A 17,808-nucleotide genomic window follows, 5' to 3' on the forward strand; every position below is an offset into this window, starting at 1 on the left:
AAAAAAAAAAAGTTAAAGTCATGGTCCTGGGGTCAGAACTAACTCACAGGTGATCTTCCATTGGATTTCCAAGACTATAAATCAATTGTGTGTTTACCGCAAATTTGTTAGCTGTTTGTACAATGTTCTTGTTACTGTTAATATGTGCCACTGAGTTGGAACCAACTCACAGCGAGTTTTCAGAGGCAGTAAATGGCACAGGAGGAGACTGTCCATTCGAACTGTGGACCTTTTCGTTGGCAGCGCAGCTCTTTACCACTAAGTTACCAGCAGCACAACTCCACCAGAGCTCCAGGTGAAAGATTAAAATTCACTAATGGAAAAGAATGTTGTTCTTTACTGTAGCTAAATTATCAAAATACTGACTGATTTTCTAAAATAACTATAGATAATTAGCGCTCAATCTTAACCTTGCTGAATGAAACAGAAAATGTCAAGCAACTAAATAAAGTAACATTCTCTGGTCCTAGGTTATATTTAGCTCGTGCAGGAACACACTGATTAGTAATATCTATGCAAATGAAAACTATAAAGTGCTGAGAAACAGAACAAATTTGGTTAGAAAAAAAGTTCTCATGCTAGCAAGAGAGCCTATGAGAATGTCGTATCAGCAGAAGAGAAGTGATAACATGTCCAAGAAGAGCCTGCCTTGTACAAAAACACATCATAATTAATCCTTACTTCTCTAAATTTCTTTGAAAAAGAACTGACCAACTTTTCCGCGACTCTCTGCGTCCAAGTCATTCTGTTAGTAGCACCAAAAAGCACAGGTCCCAATGAAGCAGAACAGCAAGTGCATAGAGTCACTCAGGCACAAAAACTCCTGAAACACTTACCAGCTTAATAAACTGTATAGAGCAATGACAGCATCAAAGGGGAGGAAAAGCAAACTAGAAGTATAAGGTGACAAGTGAAATGGGAAAAATGCTGACAAAAAGAATCGTTAGAAAGAAAATTTTATAACTTCAAAGGTGCTAAAATGCAAAAAAAAAATTTAAAAAGAGGTAAAGACTACATTAACAAAAAATTTCCTTCTATTTAAATGATAGAATAGTTAATAATTCATATCACAAAATTAAATAAGATCTAAATTAAGATGTGATTTATAATCAATTTCTACAACTATGCATCATAGAAATAAAACAAAATTTATTACCTTGATTTCTCTTTGTTCAACAGATTTTTCCCATATTTGTTGATCATATGCTCCAATCTATGAAAGGTAAAAAACACTGTATTAAATGATCAATGTTGATAATCATCAAATTTCAAACAACTTAGTATTCACTTAGCACAGGTTAGATTAAGATCTGTCACACTTTTGGGATAAATATCACACTGCAATGTTTCTCAAAGTGTGGTGTCAGAGTCAACAGCATCCACATCATCCTGGCATGTATTAGAAGTACAAGTTTTCAGATCTACATACAGTTTGTTATTGCTATTCTCTCAAAACACTCATTGCCATTGACTCGGAATCAAATCACAGCTGACCCTCCAGTAGGTTTCTGAGGTTATAAATCTCTAAGGAGATTGCCCTTTTTTTTCTGAGTTAGATTGTTAAGTGCCACTGAATCAAGTACAACTCATAGTGACCCTATGAACAAAAGATATGAACCCTGTTTTATCCTGTACCATCCTTATACCTCTCAACACACAAGAGCCCATTGATTGTGGTAATCACCACATCAATCCACTTGGTTGAGGGTCTTAGTTGACCCTCCACCATTGCCAGCATCATGTCCTTCTCTCCAAGGAACAGCTCCTCCTAGGAACATGTCCAAAGTATGTGAGGCGAAGTCTCATGATTTTTGCCTCCAAAAAGCACCCCGGCAGCAACCTCTCCAAGACATAACTGTTTGTTCTCTTAGCTGTCCACATGACATTCAGTGTTCTTCTCCAACACCACAGCTCAAAGGCATCAATTATTCTTCTGACATCCTTATTCCTGTCCAGTTCTTAGATGCTTAGCAAGCAAGTGATTGGAAAGACGATGGCCTGAATCAGATGCACCTTAGTCCTAAAACTGACATCATAATTCCTCAGTAATTTGGAGAGATCCCTGACTGCAGAGTTTCCCAGTGCAATGCATCTTCTTATTTCCTGACTGCTAGTACCAAGGGTGTTTGTTAACTGTGTTTCTCCTGAATAGGTGTCATTAAGTAAACAAAATGAAACTCTGCCAGATTCTGTGCACGCTTACCATCTGTGCTTAACCCAAAAACCACTGCTGTAGCCACTACGGCAGTCTATCCGCAGAAATCTGGGAATGAGACCCAATAAGTTACGCTTTAAAAAAAATTCCTCAATGTGATTTTTTTTTTCAACGTGATTTTAATGCATCAATAAAGCCTGGAAATCACAGTTACACTGTGGATATTAAAATAGAAAATGAGTATGATGTGGAATGGAAATCCAATTTGATTTAAAACTTTGCACTCAAATGACAAAAAAAAAGTTCAAGTTTGTCTGAAAAATAAAATGAGGTCTATAAATTCAACAATGGAATCATACTAAACTGTAAGGAAATATGTAAATGAATCTTGAAAATATTATGCTAAGTAAAAGAAATAAATCACAAAAGGTTGAATATGAAATGGTTTTTCCTTCAACAAAATGGCAAGAATTGGTTAACAATGAACCATTTCAAAAAAGATTAAGAACCAATGGTAATGAAGGAAGATGTTCAAGCTGCACTGAAGGCTCCGGTAAAAACTAAGACTCCAGGAATTGATCGATTACCAATTGATACATTTAACAAACACATGCAGCCCTGGACCTACTATATCTATGACAAGAAATCGGGAAGATAACTACCTGATCCACCAGCAGAAGAGGTATGTATTTGTTCCTATTACCAAAAAAAAGTGATCTAACAGAGTGTGAAAATTATCACACAGTATCACTAATATCACATTCAAGTAAAATATATTGGAAAATTATTTAAAAACCCACTGGAGCATTGCACTGCCAGGAACTTCAAGAAATTAAAGATCGATTCAGCAGAGGCCAAAAAGCAAGCTATATTACTGCTGATGACAGATGGATCTTGGCTGAAAGCAGAAAATACTAGAACGATGTTTACTTGTATTTTGTTGACTATACAAATGCATTTGACTGTGTGGATAACAAATAACACAGAGAAAGATGGGAGTCCTAGAACACTCAACTGTGCTCATGTGGAATCTAAACACAGACCAGAAGAGGTGGCTGACTTGAACAAGCAAACACTGCATGATTCAAAATCAAGAAAGGCATGCATCAGGGTTATATTCTTTCTCCAGCTTATTCAATCTGTATACTGAGCAAAGAATTCAAGAAGTTTGACTATATGGAGAAGAATATGGCATCAGGATTGGAGGAAGACTCACCAGAAAACTAAGTTATGCAGATGACACAACCCTGCAGAAAGTCAAGAAGGCCTGAGTGCTTACTAAAGGAGATCAAAGACTACAGCCTTCACTACAATTGCAAGGAAACAAAAATCCTCATTACTGACCAAATGGGAAACAATGACATGAAGAAAAGATTGAAGTGTCAAGGATTTCATTTTACTTGGATCCTTAATTAACACCCACAGTAGCAGCAGCCAAAAAATAAAAAAAATATGTTGCTCTGGGAGAATCTGCTGTCAAGGATTGCTGCAAAGTGCTAAAAATGAAGGATGTAAGTTAAGACTGTGGTGCGTCTGATGCAATCCATGATATTTTCAATTGCTTCCTATCAATCTGAAAGTTGGATAGAAGACAACAGAAGAAGAATCAAAGTCTTTAAATAGTGATGTTGGAGAAGAGTACCAAGTATCTCAAGGACTGCCAAAACAAGCAAGTTTCTCTTGGAGGAAGTGTGACCTAGGTGCTTCTTCAAGGCAAAGATGGAAATGCTTTGTCTCCCACACTTTGGGCATGTTGTCAGGAGGGGATAGTCTTTGGCCAAAGATACTGGGGAAAGTGAAGGGCCAGGAAAAGAGATGAAGACCTTCAACAAGACAGATTGATGCAGCGACTATAACAATGGTCTCAACTCTATCAGATCATGAGGATGGCACAGAATAGGGCAAGGTTCAGATTTATTGGTCAGGGGCTCTGTGAGGCAGTCAGCCTGATAACACCCAACAACAACAAAATTTTTAAGATCTACCGTTTATAAGTGAAAACAGATCTGTCACCACTCAAAGTTTTATTTTCTGAGACACTCGTATGTTTTTTAATCTCATAATGATTTCTCCATAAATTGAAAAAAAAAGGGAAACTGAAAAGCTAATAAGGGAAAATAGAAATCACCAGTGAATGAAAATCTGTGTCTATAATCCTGAATGTTATGATAGTATCTCCAAAATCTTACCAAGCACGTCTGTTAATACCCCTAACACATATGAACACATACCATTTAGGGACCCTCAGAGCCATTAGGGTTAATGATAACACTCAAATCTTCACCTAAGCAGACACCCAAAAAGAAAATTTTTTTAAAAATAATGAGAAAAAGAATCTATTTAAGAAAATGGGACTTTTCCCATTCAAGTTAAAATAAACATTTCATATGCAAATCAATAAAAATTATAAAGAAAAAAATAAACATTTCAGGATAAAAATTTAGTTATACTGGCCTTGTTATTACATATTCTATAGATAAATTTACAATTTAAAAATAAAAAAATATTCATTATATTTGTCAGCTTCAAAATTGTTGCTGCAGATAATTTTTGTACTGAAGTAGAAGTCAAATCCATGACTTTGTTTGGAGAACCTAGAAATGCAAATTGTTTGCTAAGGGCATGGTATTTATACCATTCAAGTTCATGGTAATCCCTTTTGTAATCAACATGCTATTCTTTTTTTTTTTCAGTGTCACAGAATCTCCTGATCCCAAGTATAATCAATGGAAGATAGTGCAGAAGTAACTCAGTTCATCTTGCTACAACTAAACAATGACCCTCATCTGGAGATTCCTCTTTTTATCCTATTCCCCCCCCCCCATTTAGCTCATCAGTTTGGGAACCTAGGGGTACTTGCACTGATTTTGTTGGACTTTCAGCTACACTTCCCTGTATTATTTTCCCCTCAGTAACCTGTATGGTTACTCCTCAGCTGTTACTTCCCAGATTATGGCTGGATTCCTCATGGAAGACAAGATCATCTCCTACAATGCTTGTGCAGCTTCAATGTTCTTTTTCTTTCTTAATGTTATCTTTTAAAAATTATTTTTATTTAGTATTGGTGTGCATACAAAATTCATATACATTGTGTTTCACATTATCCTTCACTCACATTGTGTTTCATACAATCATTGCCATTGATTGTGTTTTGTAAAATCAATCACTACTGAACTATGCCCACCATTACTCCATCTTTTCAGATCCTCACCAGATCTTACCTCCTCCCTCCACCCACCAAATTCTGCAACCCTGATTTCTCCCACCCCACCATCATCACCACTCTGCTTCCACCCCTTCCACTCCTGGATCCCAATACATGTTTTACTAGTTATCCTTCTATTTTCACAATAATGGTTTTAAGCGGTATTTGCCCTTATGAGATAGAGTTTGTTCTCTAAGTAAATGCTCTCCAGTCTCTCCCAAGTTACGCAGTAATTTTCGAAATCATGGCTCCTGCATGGGGGGTGCACTGTACTCCATCATGTGAATGTACCATAATTTCTCAATCCATTCGACTGCAGTTGGACATTTGAGTTGTTTACATGTTCTTGCGGTGGTAAATAATGATGGTATGTATAAATTGTTGTTTGTGTCTCAGTTCTAATTTTCTTGGGGTTTATTCCTAGTAGTGGAAAAGCTGGGTCATATGGAATTACAATGTTCAGCTTTTTGAGGAAATGCCAAACTCTCTTCTATAGGGTTGTCCCATCATACAATCCCACCAAGAGTGTAGGAGATCTCCTCTCTAACGTTTACAGCTTTCTATTCTGTTAAATAAACTTTGCCACTGCTGCTGGGAGGAGATGGTATCTCACTGTGGTTTTGATTTGCATCTCTCTTATTGAAAATGATTTTGGGCATTTCTTCATGTGTCTGTTGGGCATCCGAATGTATTTCTCTGTGAAAAGCCTTTCCATGTCTTTTGCCCATTTTGTAACAGGGTTATTTAATCAGCATTTTTCTTCCTCAGGTCCTATGGTATTCTGTAATCTTTTGTTATGAGACTCTTGTTTTCTATTGCCAAATGTTTTTCCCAGTCAATAGGTTTTCTATTTACCTTACTGGAAAAATTTTTTGATGTGTACAGGGAGTTAATCTTTAGAAGGTCCCATTCATCAATTAAATGTTTAATTCCTAAGTAAAGTTCTCAATGCTTTAATAGTAAACAGATTTTCACTGTTCAGTCTTCCCTTCTTTCTTCTGCTCCTAGGAGGCAAGGATTCTGAGGCTGTCTGGCATACTTTGGACATGTTGTAAGGAGGGCCCGGTCCTTGGAGAGGGACATCATGCTTGGAAGGGTGGAGGGACAGTGCAGGAGGGGAAAGCCCTCTAAGAGATGGATTGATTCACTGATGGGGTAATCGGCATGGGTGTATGGAGACAGTGCGATTAGCACAGGACAGAGCAGAGTTTAGGGCTTTAGGGCTGTTGTATATAGGGTTGCTATGAGTATAAGTGAGTCTTTCTTTTGGATATAACTACTACCTCTCAAGTGAATTTGCATATTGAATTCCTAGGAATACCGCTGAGTTCTTATAATTACCACTAAAATGGCTTATTTTTAGGTTTTCCTCCATAAGTTGGTCATATAGTGTCTAAAATGGTTTATATTTGACTATTTTCGGGAAGCTGGACCTTATGAGGAGAACCAAGATTGAAGGAAAATTCATCAACAACCTGCATTATGCAGATGACACAAAGGACATGAGATGGTTGCTGCAGAAGGTCAAGGACTATACTTTTCAATATGGATTGAAGATTAACATCAAGAAAACAAAGATTCTCATGACTGGGTCTACTGGGAGCTTCATGATGGATGGAGACGAGAGTGAGATTGTTGATAACTTCAGCTTACTTAGTTCTACAATTAACACTCTTGTAACCAGCATTCAAGAAATAAAAAAACTTATTGCATTGGGATAGTTTGCTCTCAGAAACATCTCTAGAGTACTGAAGAGCAATGATATCAGTCTGGAGACTAAGGTGTACCTGATCCAGGCCATGGTCTTCGCAAATACTTGCTATGCATCAGAGAGCTGGAAAACAACCAATAATGATAGAAAAAGGATTGATGCCTTTGAGTTGTGGTGCTGGAAAGAATGTTGAACATACCATGGACTGCTGGAAGAACATATAGATCTGTCCTGGAGAGGGTGACATCAGTTTGCTCCCTGGAGGCAAGAATTTTGAGGCTCTGTCTCACATACTTTGGGCATGTGGCCAGAAGGGACTAGTCCTTGGGGAGGGACATCTTGCTTTGAAGGGTGGAGGGACAGCGCAGGAGAGGAAGATCCAGGATGAGATGTACTGACTCAGTGATTGGAGCAATGAGATTGGGTCCGTTGGAGATGATGAGATTGGCTTAGCTTTCAGAGCTGATGTACACAGGGTCGTTATGAGTTGCAAGCAACTCGATAGCACAGAACAACAACATTATCCTAAAGGATGATAATGCAAACCCTCTAATTGTACAATAGAAGAAGGGCTTGGTGATGTGACATGCTTTTGTTAAGATTACCACCATGAAAGTCCTCTGGAGCAATTCTACTCTGTAGTACTTATTTTGGCAGGGATGGGAATCATCCCAAACAGCAGTGAGTTTGGTGTTTTGTGGTTTTTCTTTCTGTTTGCTTTTAGGGACCACTGGTGGCCTAGAGAGTAGAGAGTTGTGCTGACAACCAAAAGGTAGGTGGCTCGAATCTCCCAGCTGCTCTGTAGGAAAAAGATAGGCATTCTCCTGTGCAATTTACAGCCTCTGCAAAACAGCTGGGAGGTCAGCTATGAGTTGGTTATGACTCAATGGCACTAGATTTCTTTTAGTTGAGTTTGATATCTTCAATATGTAAGAGCAGTCATAAATCAATAGCAGAACTCTCAGCATCCATGTAGGAGACTCCAGCTCCAGATCTGGACAATCACAACAAGCATAGCTACCCGCTGTCTGTCAGGGGAGGCATGGTGCTGCTCTGATACAGAATAGGTTACAGTAGAGCTTTCCAAATTAGGAAGAAAAGTCTGGTGGCCTACATCCAAAAATCAGTCTGTAAAAACCTGGTGGGTTAACACAACAGTCTAGCCTCTCTGTGCATGGAGGTAGAAGCCAATCATCTGCAACTAAAGCAACATCTTAAATATCAACGTCTGTCATTTGATCCTTTACTGGTAGCATTTTCCATTCTCTTTGTCTTTTTCCTATCTTATTTTAGAGATCAATGTATTCCAATGTTTCTGGCTGCCAATTACACACACACACCCACACCCACACCCTGTATAAATTTGTAAAAGCCAAACACTCTGTTGACATTAATGCTACAGATTAAGTGAGGCAGTTGAATCATTTACTTGCTCAATCTAAACTATGAATGATAACGATATCAGACAAAAAGGTGTGGTGTGAGAACATGCGAAATGTTGGGAACTCTCTTTTATGTTGCACAGCAACAAACTGCTGTACCATTCTTTCAACTCTTCCACATTAGTCCTTTCTTAGAACTCTAAAAAGACATGAGATGTCTGACCACAGATGATTGTAACCCAATCACTAAGAATAACCCCTTAGAATTCCAGCATTATTTGGAAGCTACTTAAAATAGCTTTAAGTATTCAAAGTAAAAATACTCCAATTGGGGGAAGGAAGAAGTATAAATCATGGAATAACTTATATTAGTCAAATGTAAAAAGTGTTCTTTGCTTCAACTGTTATTTTTTCCCGCTACCAATTATTATTATTTGAATGATATAAAAATATTATAAAAACAACCCGTAAAAAAAAAAAACAAACAACCTACGTGATTCAACAAACCAGAGGACAAGTAAATATGAGTTAATAAAAGACATTTAAAAAACAAAACAAAACAAAACACAAATCCAACATGCTTGAATTGAAAGCAAATACTTTTTTTTTTTAAGGTTAAGAGGAGAAATGCAGTTTTCGAAGAAGAAAACAGAGCTCCAGAAGTCAATAACTCAAAATTCAGATTTAAATTTTCTGACATTTGATTCAAAATATGAAAGCCTGAAAACACATTTTCATCTTCAGGGACTAAAATTTAGTTAATTACGAATGACTCCATTCATTATAAGTAATTAAAAGTAAAGCCACTTAAAATTTTCCCCACATATTCTATTGGGCAATACATCTTCTAAAGCCACACTTTCCCCTGCATTAGCCCCTGAAATACATATGTGTAATCAAATTATGCAACATGAGTAAGCTCCTATTACTGAAGAAAAGCTAGCTAATAAAAAAGCAGCTTGTGACTCAATCTAAGAGAAAAATGTTAAAACAGACATCCTTAATTCAACAACAACAACAAACAAATATAGCAGGGATCTGCCTCTAAGAAGTTGCGAATGCAAAGAAAAATAATAAAAAAAAGGAATCAGTCATAATTCAAAGCAAAATGAAGTTAATGTTCATCAGTGAGAGACAGTCTGAAAAGAACTAACATTTAGGAAAGCAAAATTTATAAGAGTTAGAAAGAAGACTAACTGGATATCTCAACTCTCAATTGATGACTGCTGAGTTAGAACTAACACACGCCTGAACTTCTAACAGGTTCCCAAGGCTGAAAATCACGCAAGTAGATTGTTTATCTTTTTTCCCATGGAGCCAATGGTGTGTATGCACTGCCAATGTGCAGCCGTTGAGTCAGCAACTCTCTCTACGGATTTATGGAAAAGCGATGAGGATGCCTGTACTTTTGACGTAAGCACTCAGGGCTACCCTGGTACCATTAACCATGGCATGGAATAAAAGCATGTTTGAGAGAGGTGTTTAGAGTTTAGGAATTAGGACTAACATTGACAAGAGCTGGGAAGGTATGGAATTTGCAATTCTGCAGCATTAACAAGGTATCTGGAAGTCATGTGGCTAATCTAATCATCTGAAAACATAATAGCTTAACAAAATCTTCTCTCATTCACTCATTGCTGCCAAAGTACTCACAATGGTTAAAACTGATTCATACCTGACCCTTCACCAGGTTTGCAAAAGGTTTAAATCTCACATGAGGGGACTTCCCATCTTTCTCCTATGGAGTTACTGGTGGAACTGAATCTGGTGGAAAGAGAGAGCCTTTGGGTTTGTTGTGCAATCCCTAATGACTACCAAAGTTCCCTAACAAAACATTGTTGTTCATCCCTGATGAGTCACAACTGACTCAAAGCTGACCCTCCAGTGGTTTTTCAGAGGCTGTAAATTGCACATGAGGAGACTGCTGCCCATCTTTCTTCAGCAGAGCAGGTGACGGATTTGAACTGTCTGTCTTTGGGTTGGCAGTGCAACGTCTTACCACTAGGCCACCAGAACACGTATTTTCCCTCTTAATAAAATATTGCTATTGGGCTGTTGTGTACCATCCAGCCAGATCTGACTCATCACTGACCCTCCAGTGGGTATACAGAGGCAGTAAATTGTATGGGAGGAGACTCTGCCTTTCTCCTGAGCTGGTGGACTCAAACTGTATGCCTTTGGATGATAGTGCAGCTCCTTACTACTAGGCCACCAAAACTCCCTAGCAAAAAAGTAAGAAGGATCAATTTTCAAGTGGTGAGGAAAGGAATCAAAGTCCGGTAAAGACAGAATAATTGATAAGCTAGGTAGGCATAGGAACTATAATGGTCCAGCTGCCCCAAGGGAGGAAGATGTGTAGCCTCCTTCCATCCTCATTTGCAGCCTCAGAAATCCCATGGTGGACTGCCATAAGCAGGAACTGATTTCATAGCAGCGGGAGAGGCAGAGGAGAACTGGGACAATACATTATCACAAAAACTAGTAAGTTTTTTTAAAAAAAAAAAGATAAACCAAGGAGTATGAAAATATGGGGGACATTGAAGTGATAAGGCAAGATATAGTCATTATAAAGTTATCAACTGAGATTTGGAAGCTGGTGAGTTTGGAAAACAGGAGAAAATAAAACAGTCCAAAAAACCACTTAGGGAAACAACTAGAATATGAATACTAGGAAAAGCAGACCCTGCTGGGTTTGTCTTAAAAACAAAAAGAGAGAGAGAGAGAGAAGAGAGCACGCAAGTATGTGTACTGTTTAGGCAATCTGGCAAAGGTTCAAGTTGTGCTGCCAACCTAAAGGCAGGTAGTTTGTATCCACCAGCTGTCCTTCAGAAGACAGGCAATCTCCTCCTTTGTGACTTACGGTCTCTGAAAACCTGCTGGAGGGTCAGCTATGAGTTGGTTTGGACTCAACAGCAATGAGGGTGAGAGACTTCTCTTTAAACCCATACAGTTTCCTTTCCACTTTCCCTCTCCTGAAAAATTTAGTCCTAAAGAATGTGATAAAGACATGAGAGCCCAGAGCAGGGTGCCAGAACTACCACAAAATGAGGCAAGATGATGTTGACAAACACTAAGGTAATCAGGTGCACAGTAACAGCCCAATAGTCTGGGGGTAGGGGGTATTATAAGTATAAGAAATTAGGAGCATCAGCAGAATGGAAAGGCAACCACACATGGGGTAACTCAGCAGAGGATGTCAAAATCCAAGCAAGGTGAAGAGGACATTCAGATCAGGGACGGCCTGGTACGGGTGTATTAGAAACCAAGAAAGGCAGAGTTTTATGTGATGAGAGAAAGTGGTCTAGAATTCACAGGGACTATACCCTGAAAGGGCCAGAAGGTCTCCTCAGAGGATGAGATGAGAGATGAGGTGGGAGAATGGGTACCCTACATGGGAAGTGATGTTTCAGAAGCCTGAAAATGTTTATTCAGAAACTATACTGAGCTATTAAAAGAAAGATTCACTTAAAGGCTATGAATATTATTTGTAACTAGGTAAATGGTTTAATAAATAAATGAGAGCATCGCATGTAGTAGAACAGTCAAGTAATCACCACCACTGGTCAAAACTCGTTTAATTAAGTCTCAATATGGTAAGAAATGAGGCTTTTCCTAAAAGATGTTGTTGTTGTTGTTGTTATGTGCCATTGAGTCATTTGCGACTCATAGCGATCCTATGTACAACAGCCCTAAACCCTGCTCTATCCTGTGCCAATCGCATTGCCTCTGACACACCCATCCGGATTACCTCAGTCACTGAATCAATCCACCTCATAGAGGGTCTTCCCCTCCTGTGCTGTCCCTCCACCCTATCAAGCATGATGTCCCTCTCCAAGGGCCTGTCTCTCCTTACAACATGTCCAAAGTATGTCAGACGAAGCCCCAGAATCCTTGTCTCCAAGGAGTAGCCTGGTTTAACCCTCTCCAGGATGAATCTGTTTGTTTTCTTGGCAGTCCAGGACAGAAATTTTTGGCTAAGAAGTTTTCTTTTCATTAAAAATTGTCAGAAATGCTACTACTATAAAAGGACAATTAAATGGGTTGGTCAGTATATCAATTCTAGTAAAGCAGGGAAAAAAATGTTGTTTAAAGATAAAAAGTCTCCAATTATGAAGAGAACAATGTTTCACACAAGACTTCTATGGCAGAAAGATGTTCTTAAATTGTGTTAGGTAGTAATGGAAGGAATTCAACTGGTTCACATAGGAAAGCACAAGATGGCAAGGCAGGGAGCCTGGCAAAGAGTTCTCTGGTATAACCCAGAGAACTCCAAGTTCTGGAATAAACCCACAAAAGGAGGTCAGCAGCAGCTCTTTCGGCCTCTGCAGTATCCAATACGAGTTGGCCATAATAGAGGAGGAAGAGGCCAGTGACTGTCTCTTCTGACCACTCCTTTATGTTCTCATTTCGGTTCTCAAAAATGTAGATCACCTTCATAACTAATGAGAACTGTTAATACAGTAGGATTACAAAGGCTACCCATTTCCAGGGCAAAGCCCTCATCTTTAGTAAGTAAATCTTTCATTTAAGGATTAAAAGGCAAGGATGTTGTTGATTCAACACCTGTCTCTCATTCAGACTTCAGTAACATCAGTAAATCAACGGCTAAATATTATGGACTGGAGTGTGCCATACTCTGAGGCTGGATCTCTGGCCCATGTCCACGTAGCCTAACCATGGCCCATCTCTGGCCATAGCTAAATGATCCAAAACTAGCCATATAACTTGAGAGAAAGGAATTACATTAGTTCTCCATTCGAAAAGGCTTATGAACAGAGGAAACAGAGATGGATGGCTTAAACATAGCTGAACAAAATTAACAAAAGTGCTCTAGACAGAAGTTTCTAGAACTTCTGATGCTTAAGGGGCTAATATAGTTAGGGTTTGCTTTTCCTTCCCAATTCTTGGCTGGCTGTTGTCAGCATAGTTTACATGTGTAGTGAAAAGTAGAAGCTGAACACAGCAGCCTTTTTTCCTGGCCCAACTTTAAGAAAGCATTGCTGTTAGCAAACCAACACCACTCTGTATAATTTATGAAGGCTGTTTATTTTCCAACTTGCTGGTACATGACAGTATGTTCTCAATGGATTTATTAAGGTACTGTCTGATTAATAGCTTTGCCCAAGAAGTCATCTTGGCAAAGATAATTTAGCTTCTGCTTCTTTATTTTAGCTAGTTTTGGTTACTTTTAATAGTCATATGAAAATAATTCAAATGTATCCCACTTGAGCAATAGCACAGAAGTGCAAAAACAAATCAAGATAAATACTGTTCTCTTTCATAATAAAACCATAATATTCATTCTCAAGTGTTCAACTCTGCAAACCAAGTTAAAGCATAAATTTTAGCACTGCCCAATTATCTGTACTTTCATAAAGAGTATTTCCATCAATACACAGTAAAAATTATTATAAAGCCTATTTATTATGTAAGCATGAAGAGGAAACAAATGAATTCTTGACTTTAAATTTTAGCCACATTATACTTACTAACTTCTATGACTTTAATCATATTACTTCGACCTTTCTAGATTCTCTTGTTTATTACAGTATAAATGTATTTCTGAGAAAATAATTACCACTTTCTTTTTAATTATAATTTTAACAAAAATTCACAGAAACGTTGGATTTTATTCATTCACTGTTGCACTAATTACCACTTTAAAATGGTGTTTCCCTGATCCTTCCACTTAAGAAATCATGTAATAATAACGCTAGCATGGAAAGTTTTATTTGAGAAATAATATACATAAAAACTATGAGTAACTTTGAAAGTAAAACAGTGTTGATCCTGGGTCTTATTTAAAAAAACACACCAAACCCAAAAAACAAACAGTTAAGGTAACCAAGATGACAATAGAGAGTTGTCCATCAGAAAACCACTCTAATACAACCTCATGTAACCTCACGACCATCACTATGTGGACTGATTAGCCCTCCAAGCTTGGGGAAAAAATCCAACCCCTGGAACTGAAAGATAACAGAATCTTGGGTTCTCCTTCCTTGCCAGTGGCAAAACTTTAATAATAACAAACATCTGTTACTTATCATGTGCCAGACACTTTACACACACTAACTTAATTAATTACTGCTCTGGTGGCCTAGTGGCAAGGAGCTGTGCTGCAATCCCAAAGGTACACAATCTGGGCCACCAGCTGCTCCACAGGAGAAGGATGGGCAATCCCCTCCCATGCAATTAACTGCCTCTGAAACGCTGCCGGAGGGTCAGCCATGGGTCAGATCTGACCAGACAGCACACCACAACAACATTCTTATGGGTTGGTTCCAACTTGACAGCACACAACAACAATCCTTATTTTAGGGAGTCCTGATGGGGTAACAAGTTGCACTGCAATACCAAAAGCAAGGATTTGAAACCAGCAGCAGCTCCACCAGAGAACGATGGGCAGCCTCCTCTCATGCAATTTACTGCCTCTGAAAACCTGCTGGAGGGTCAGCTGTGGGTTGGATTTAACTGGAGAGCACACCACAACATCCCTATTTTACAGCTGTGAAGACTGAGGCTGTCCACGGCCAAACGGTAAATGACAGAATATAAGCATTCAAATCCAGACAGACTGGTTCCATGGCTGAAACCCTTATCCATTAATACTGTTTATATCCTTACATTAAAGCATCCTATGTTCTTTTGTCTTAGCTCTGAGCATTAAAGGTGACTGTGATCAGGACATTTAACTCCTAATCATCACTAGTTCTGTCTACTGACATGTCATGGGCTGCCTTGTGAGCCAGAAATCTGTCCAGTCTCTTAAGAAGGCAAATAAGAACACAGAAAATCCTTAATGAGTCAAACTTGCTCATCCCTGAAGTATGAAAATAATTCCTATCATAAATAATCACAGGCTTAGCATAAGGATTAAATCTGCTAATATGTACTGAGTTAACAAGAGTAACAGACACATAAGAGCTCAGTAAATTTAGCTATTGTGTCATGTCCATGAATTCCTAAGGCTTCCTCTTCCTTTATGATGCCGCACGAGACAAGGAGGTGCATATGCATCATTTGCATTCTTTCAGTATTCATTATAGGATATATATTCTGATCTATAATTTCAAGACATAATTCTGACTAAACCACATGTAACTAATAGGAATCAAGACTACAGTTCCTTCCTTGTTTACATATTTTTAACAGCATGAATATAAATAGTATGAAAAGCTGTAGTATATTTTTAAAGCAATTTAAGTGCCAAGATGATTAATATAGCTTGGCTGAAAACCTTTGTATTTTAAAAAAAACCCACAACTCAACAACAGATTATTTTGATGCTTATGAAATAATTTGATAATACATAAATGAGGCTATGAAATAAATCTGAACTTTTAAAAAGAAAATTTACCTGCTTATCTACACACGGTAAAATGAAAATGGAGAAAAAGCTAAGATAAATTGCTTCTTGATGCCTCCTGGAGATTTCACAAAATTTGAAACTATAGGACCTGAACTACCACCATCAAGAAAAGGTCTGCTAAAGCTGAAACAGGATCCACATCTCACACCTTACACAAAAATCAACTCAAGGTGGATCAGAGACCTGGGAGTAAAGCCCAAAATCGTTCCCAAGAGACAAACTGGGATCAAGCTTAGATGACCTAGTCTGTAGTATAAACAGACTGCCAAGTACATCCAGAAATGCACAATCTGGAGAAGATAAAATTGATTTAAAGGACGTCCTAACAATTAAACCCTTGTGTGTATCAAAAAAACATTTTGCAACAGCATGAAAAGAAAACCTACTGACTGGGAAAAAACATTTGGCAATACCTTTTCAGACAAAGGTCTCAGATCAAAAGTTTACAGACTCCCACAGGGCCTCCACAAGAAAAAGACTGACAACACAATTATAAGATGGGCAAAAGATATGGAAAAACTTTGCACAGAGGAGGATGTTTGAAAGGCCAACAGACACATGAAGAAATGCTCAAAATCACTGGCAATGAGAGAGGGGCAAATCAATACCACAATGAGACACCATCTCGCCCTCCTAGCAGTGGCAAAGCTTAATAAGCAAGTAATAAATGTTAGAGAAGATGTGGAGGGATAGGAACTCTTATACACTGTTGGTGGTGGGACTGTAAAATGGTACAACCACTCTGGAAGGCAGTTTGATGCTTCCTCAAAAAGCTGAACATAGCCCCTTTATTCAGTTGCTGCTAAGGTGCTCTGTTCTTTGGCCGCATTGGAGTGAGGCCCTCACTTCATCCGGGGACTAGCAATGCATCCAGCAGCCTTCAGCCAAGTACCACCACACCATGGCCTCCGTCTCTGAGCTCGCCTGCATCTTCTAGGCCCTCATCCTGCATGACAATGAGGTGACAGTCACGGAGGACAAAATCAATGCCCTCATTAAGGCAGCTGGTGTCAATGTTGAACCTTTCTGGCCCTGGCAAATGTCAACACTGGGAGCCTCATCTGCAATGTGGGGGCACTGGTGGACCTGCCCCAGCGGCGGGGGCAGCACCAGCTGGAGGACCTGACCCCCCACACACACACACTGCTGCTACTCCAGCTGAGGAAAACAAAGTGGAAGCAAAGAAAGAAGAATCTGAGAGTCTGATGATGACATGGGATTTAGTCTTTTTGACTAAACTTCTTTTGTAAAATGTTCAATAAAAAATCCTGAACTCTTAAAAGAAAAAAAAGCTGAACACAGAAATTCCGTATGACCCAGCCATTCCACTGCTTGGAATATACCCAGAGAAAATGAGAATTGAGGCACAAATAGATATTTGTACATCAATGTTCACAGCAGTGTCATTCACCTTCACAAGAACATGGAAACAGTCTAAATGTCCAACCACAACTGAATAGACTGAGAAATTATGGTGCATTCACAGGATGAAATACTATACAGCATGGAAAAGCAATGATTTTCAAAATCACTACCTAACTTGAGAAGAACTGGAGAGCATTATGCTAAGTAAACTAACTCAGTCCCATAAGGACAAATACTGTAGAAAACCATTATCGCAGAAACAGATTATTAGTAAAACACATATGAGGATTCGGGGTGGGGGAGGATAGGAGCAGAAGGTTAAGGATGGGCAGGGGGGTAATCATGGGGTTACACAATATGATCGGTGAGGAGGGTGGATAAAGGAAATGGGAAAGATCCTGTGTGAAGAACAATGTATACACACTTTGAAGTAACTCAATATAAAAAAAATATTTAAAAAGGATTACAGCTTCGAAAGGAAACCCTAAGTGTTCTACTCTGTCCTGTAGGGTGGGTGACTGACCGGACAGCAATGTGATGGATTTAGTTTGGCTTTTTTATACTTTTAGATTTAATTCTATTTAACAATACAGTTTTCTTTGTTATGTTTTTTTAATT

At 38.6% G+C, this 17,808-nt stretch overlaps 1 protein-coding gene and 1 pseudogene across 3 annotated transcripts in view; one reads left to right on the top strand and one right to left on the bottom strand.

The window, feature by feature from the left end:
- PHTF2 (putative homeodomain transcription factor 2) overlaps window positions 1-17,808 on the bottom strand; it is a 116,603-nt gene that overhangs the window by 78,314 nt on the left and 20,481 nt on the right. For 2 of the 3 annotated variants that reach the window (XM_006882597.1, XM_006882596.1), the window contains exon 2: window positions 1,157-1,213. In XM_006882597.1, coding sequence (XP_006882659.1) covers window positions 1,157-1,213 — 57 coding nt within the window. Of the gene's footprint in view, window positions 1-836; window positions 849-1,156; window positions 1,214-17,808 lie in introns of all 3 variants that reach the window. The other variant, XM_006882595.1, reaches the window with a different exon arrangement.
- Window positions 16,727-17,062, top strand: LOC102845914 (annotated as a pseudogene).

This window comes from Elephantulus edwardii, unplaced genomic scaffold, assembly GCF_000299155.1.
Source record: "Elephantulus edwardii isolate Elephantulus edwardi_28Jun2011 unplaced genomic scaffold, EleEdw1.0 scaffold00022, whole genome shotgun sequence".
NCBI classification, from domain to species: Eukaryota; Metazoa; Chordata; class Mammalia; order Macroscelidea; family Macroscelididae; genus Elephantulus; species Elephantulus edwardii.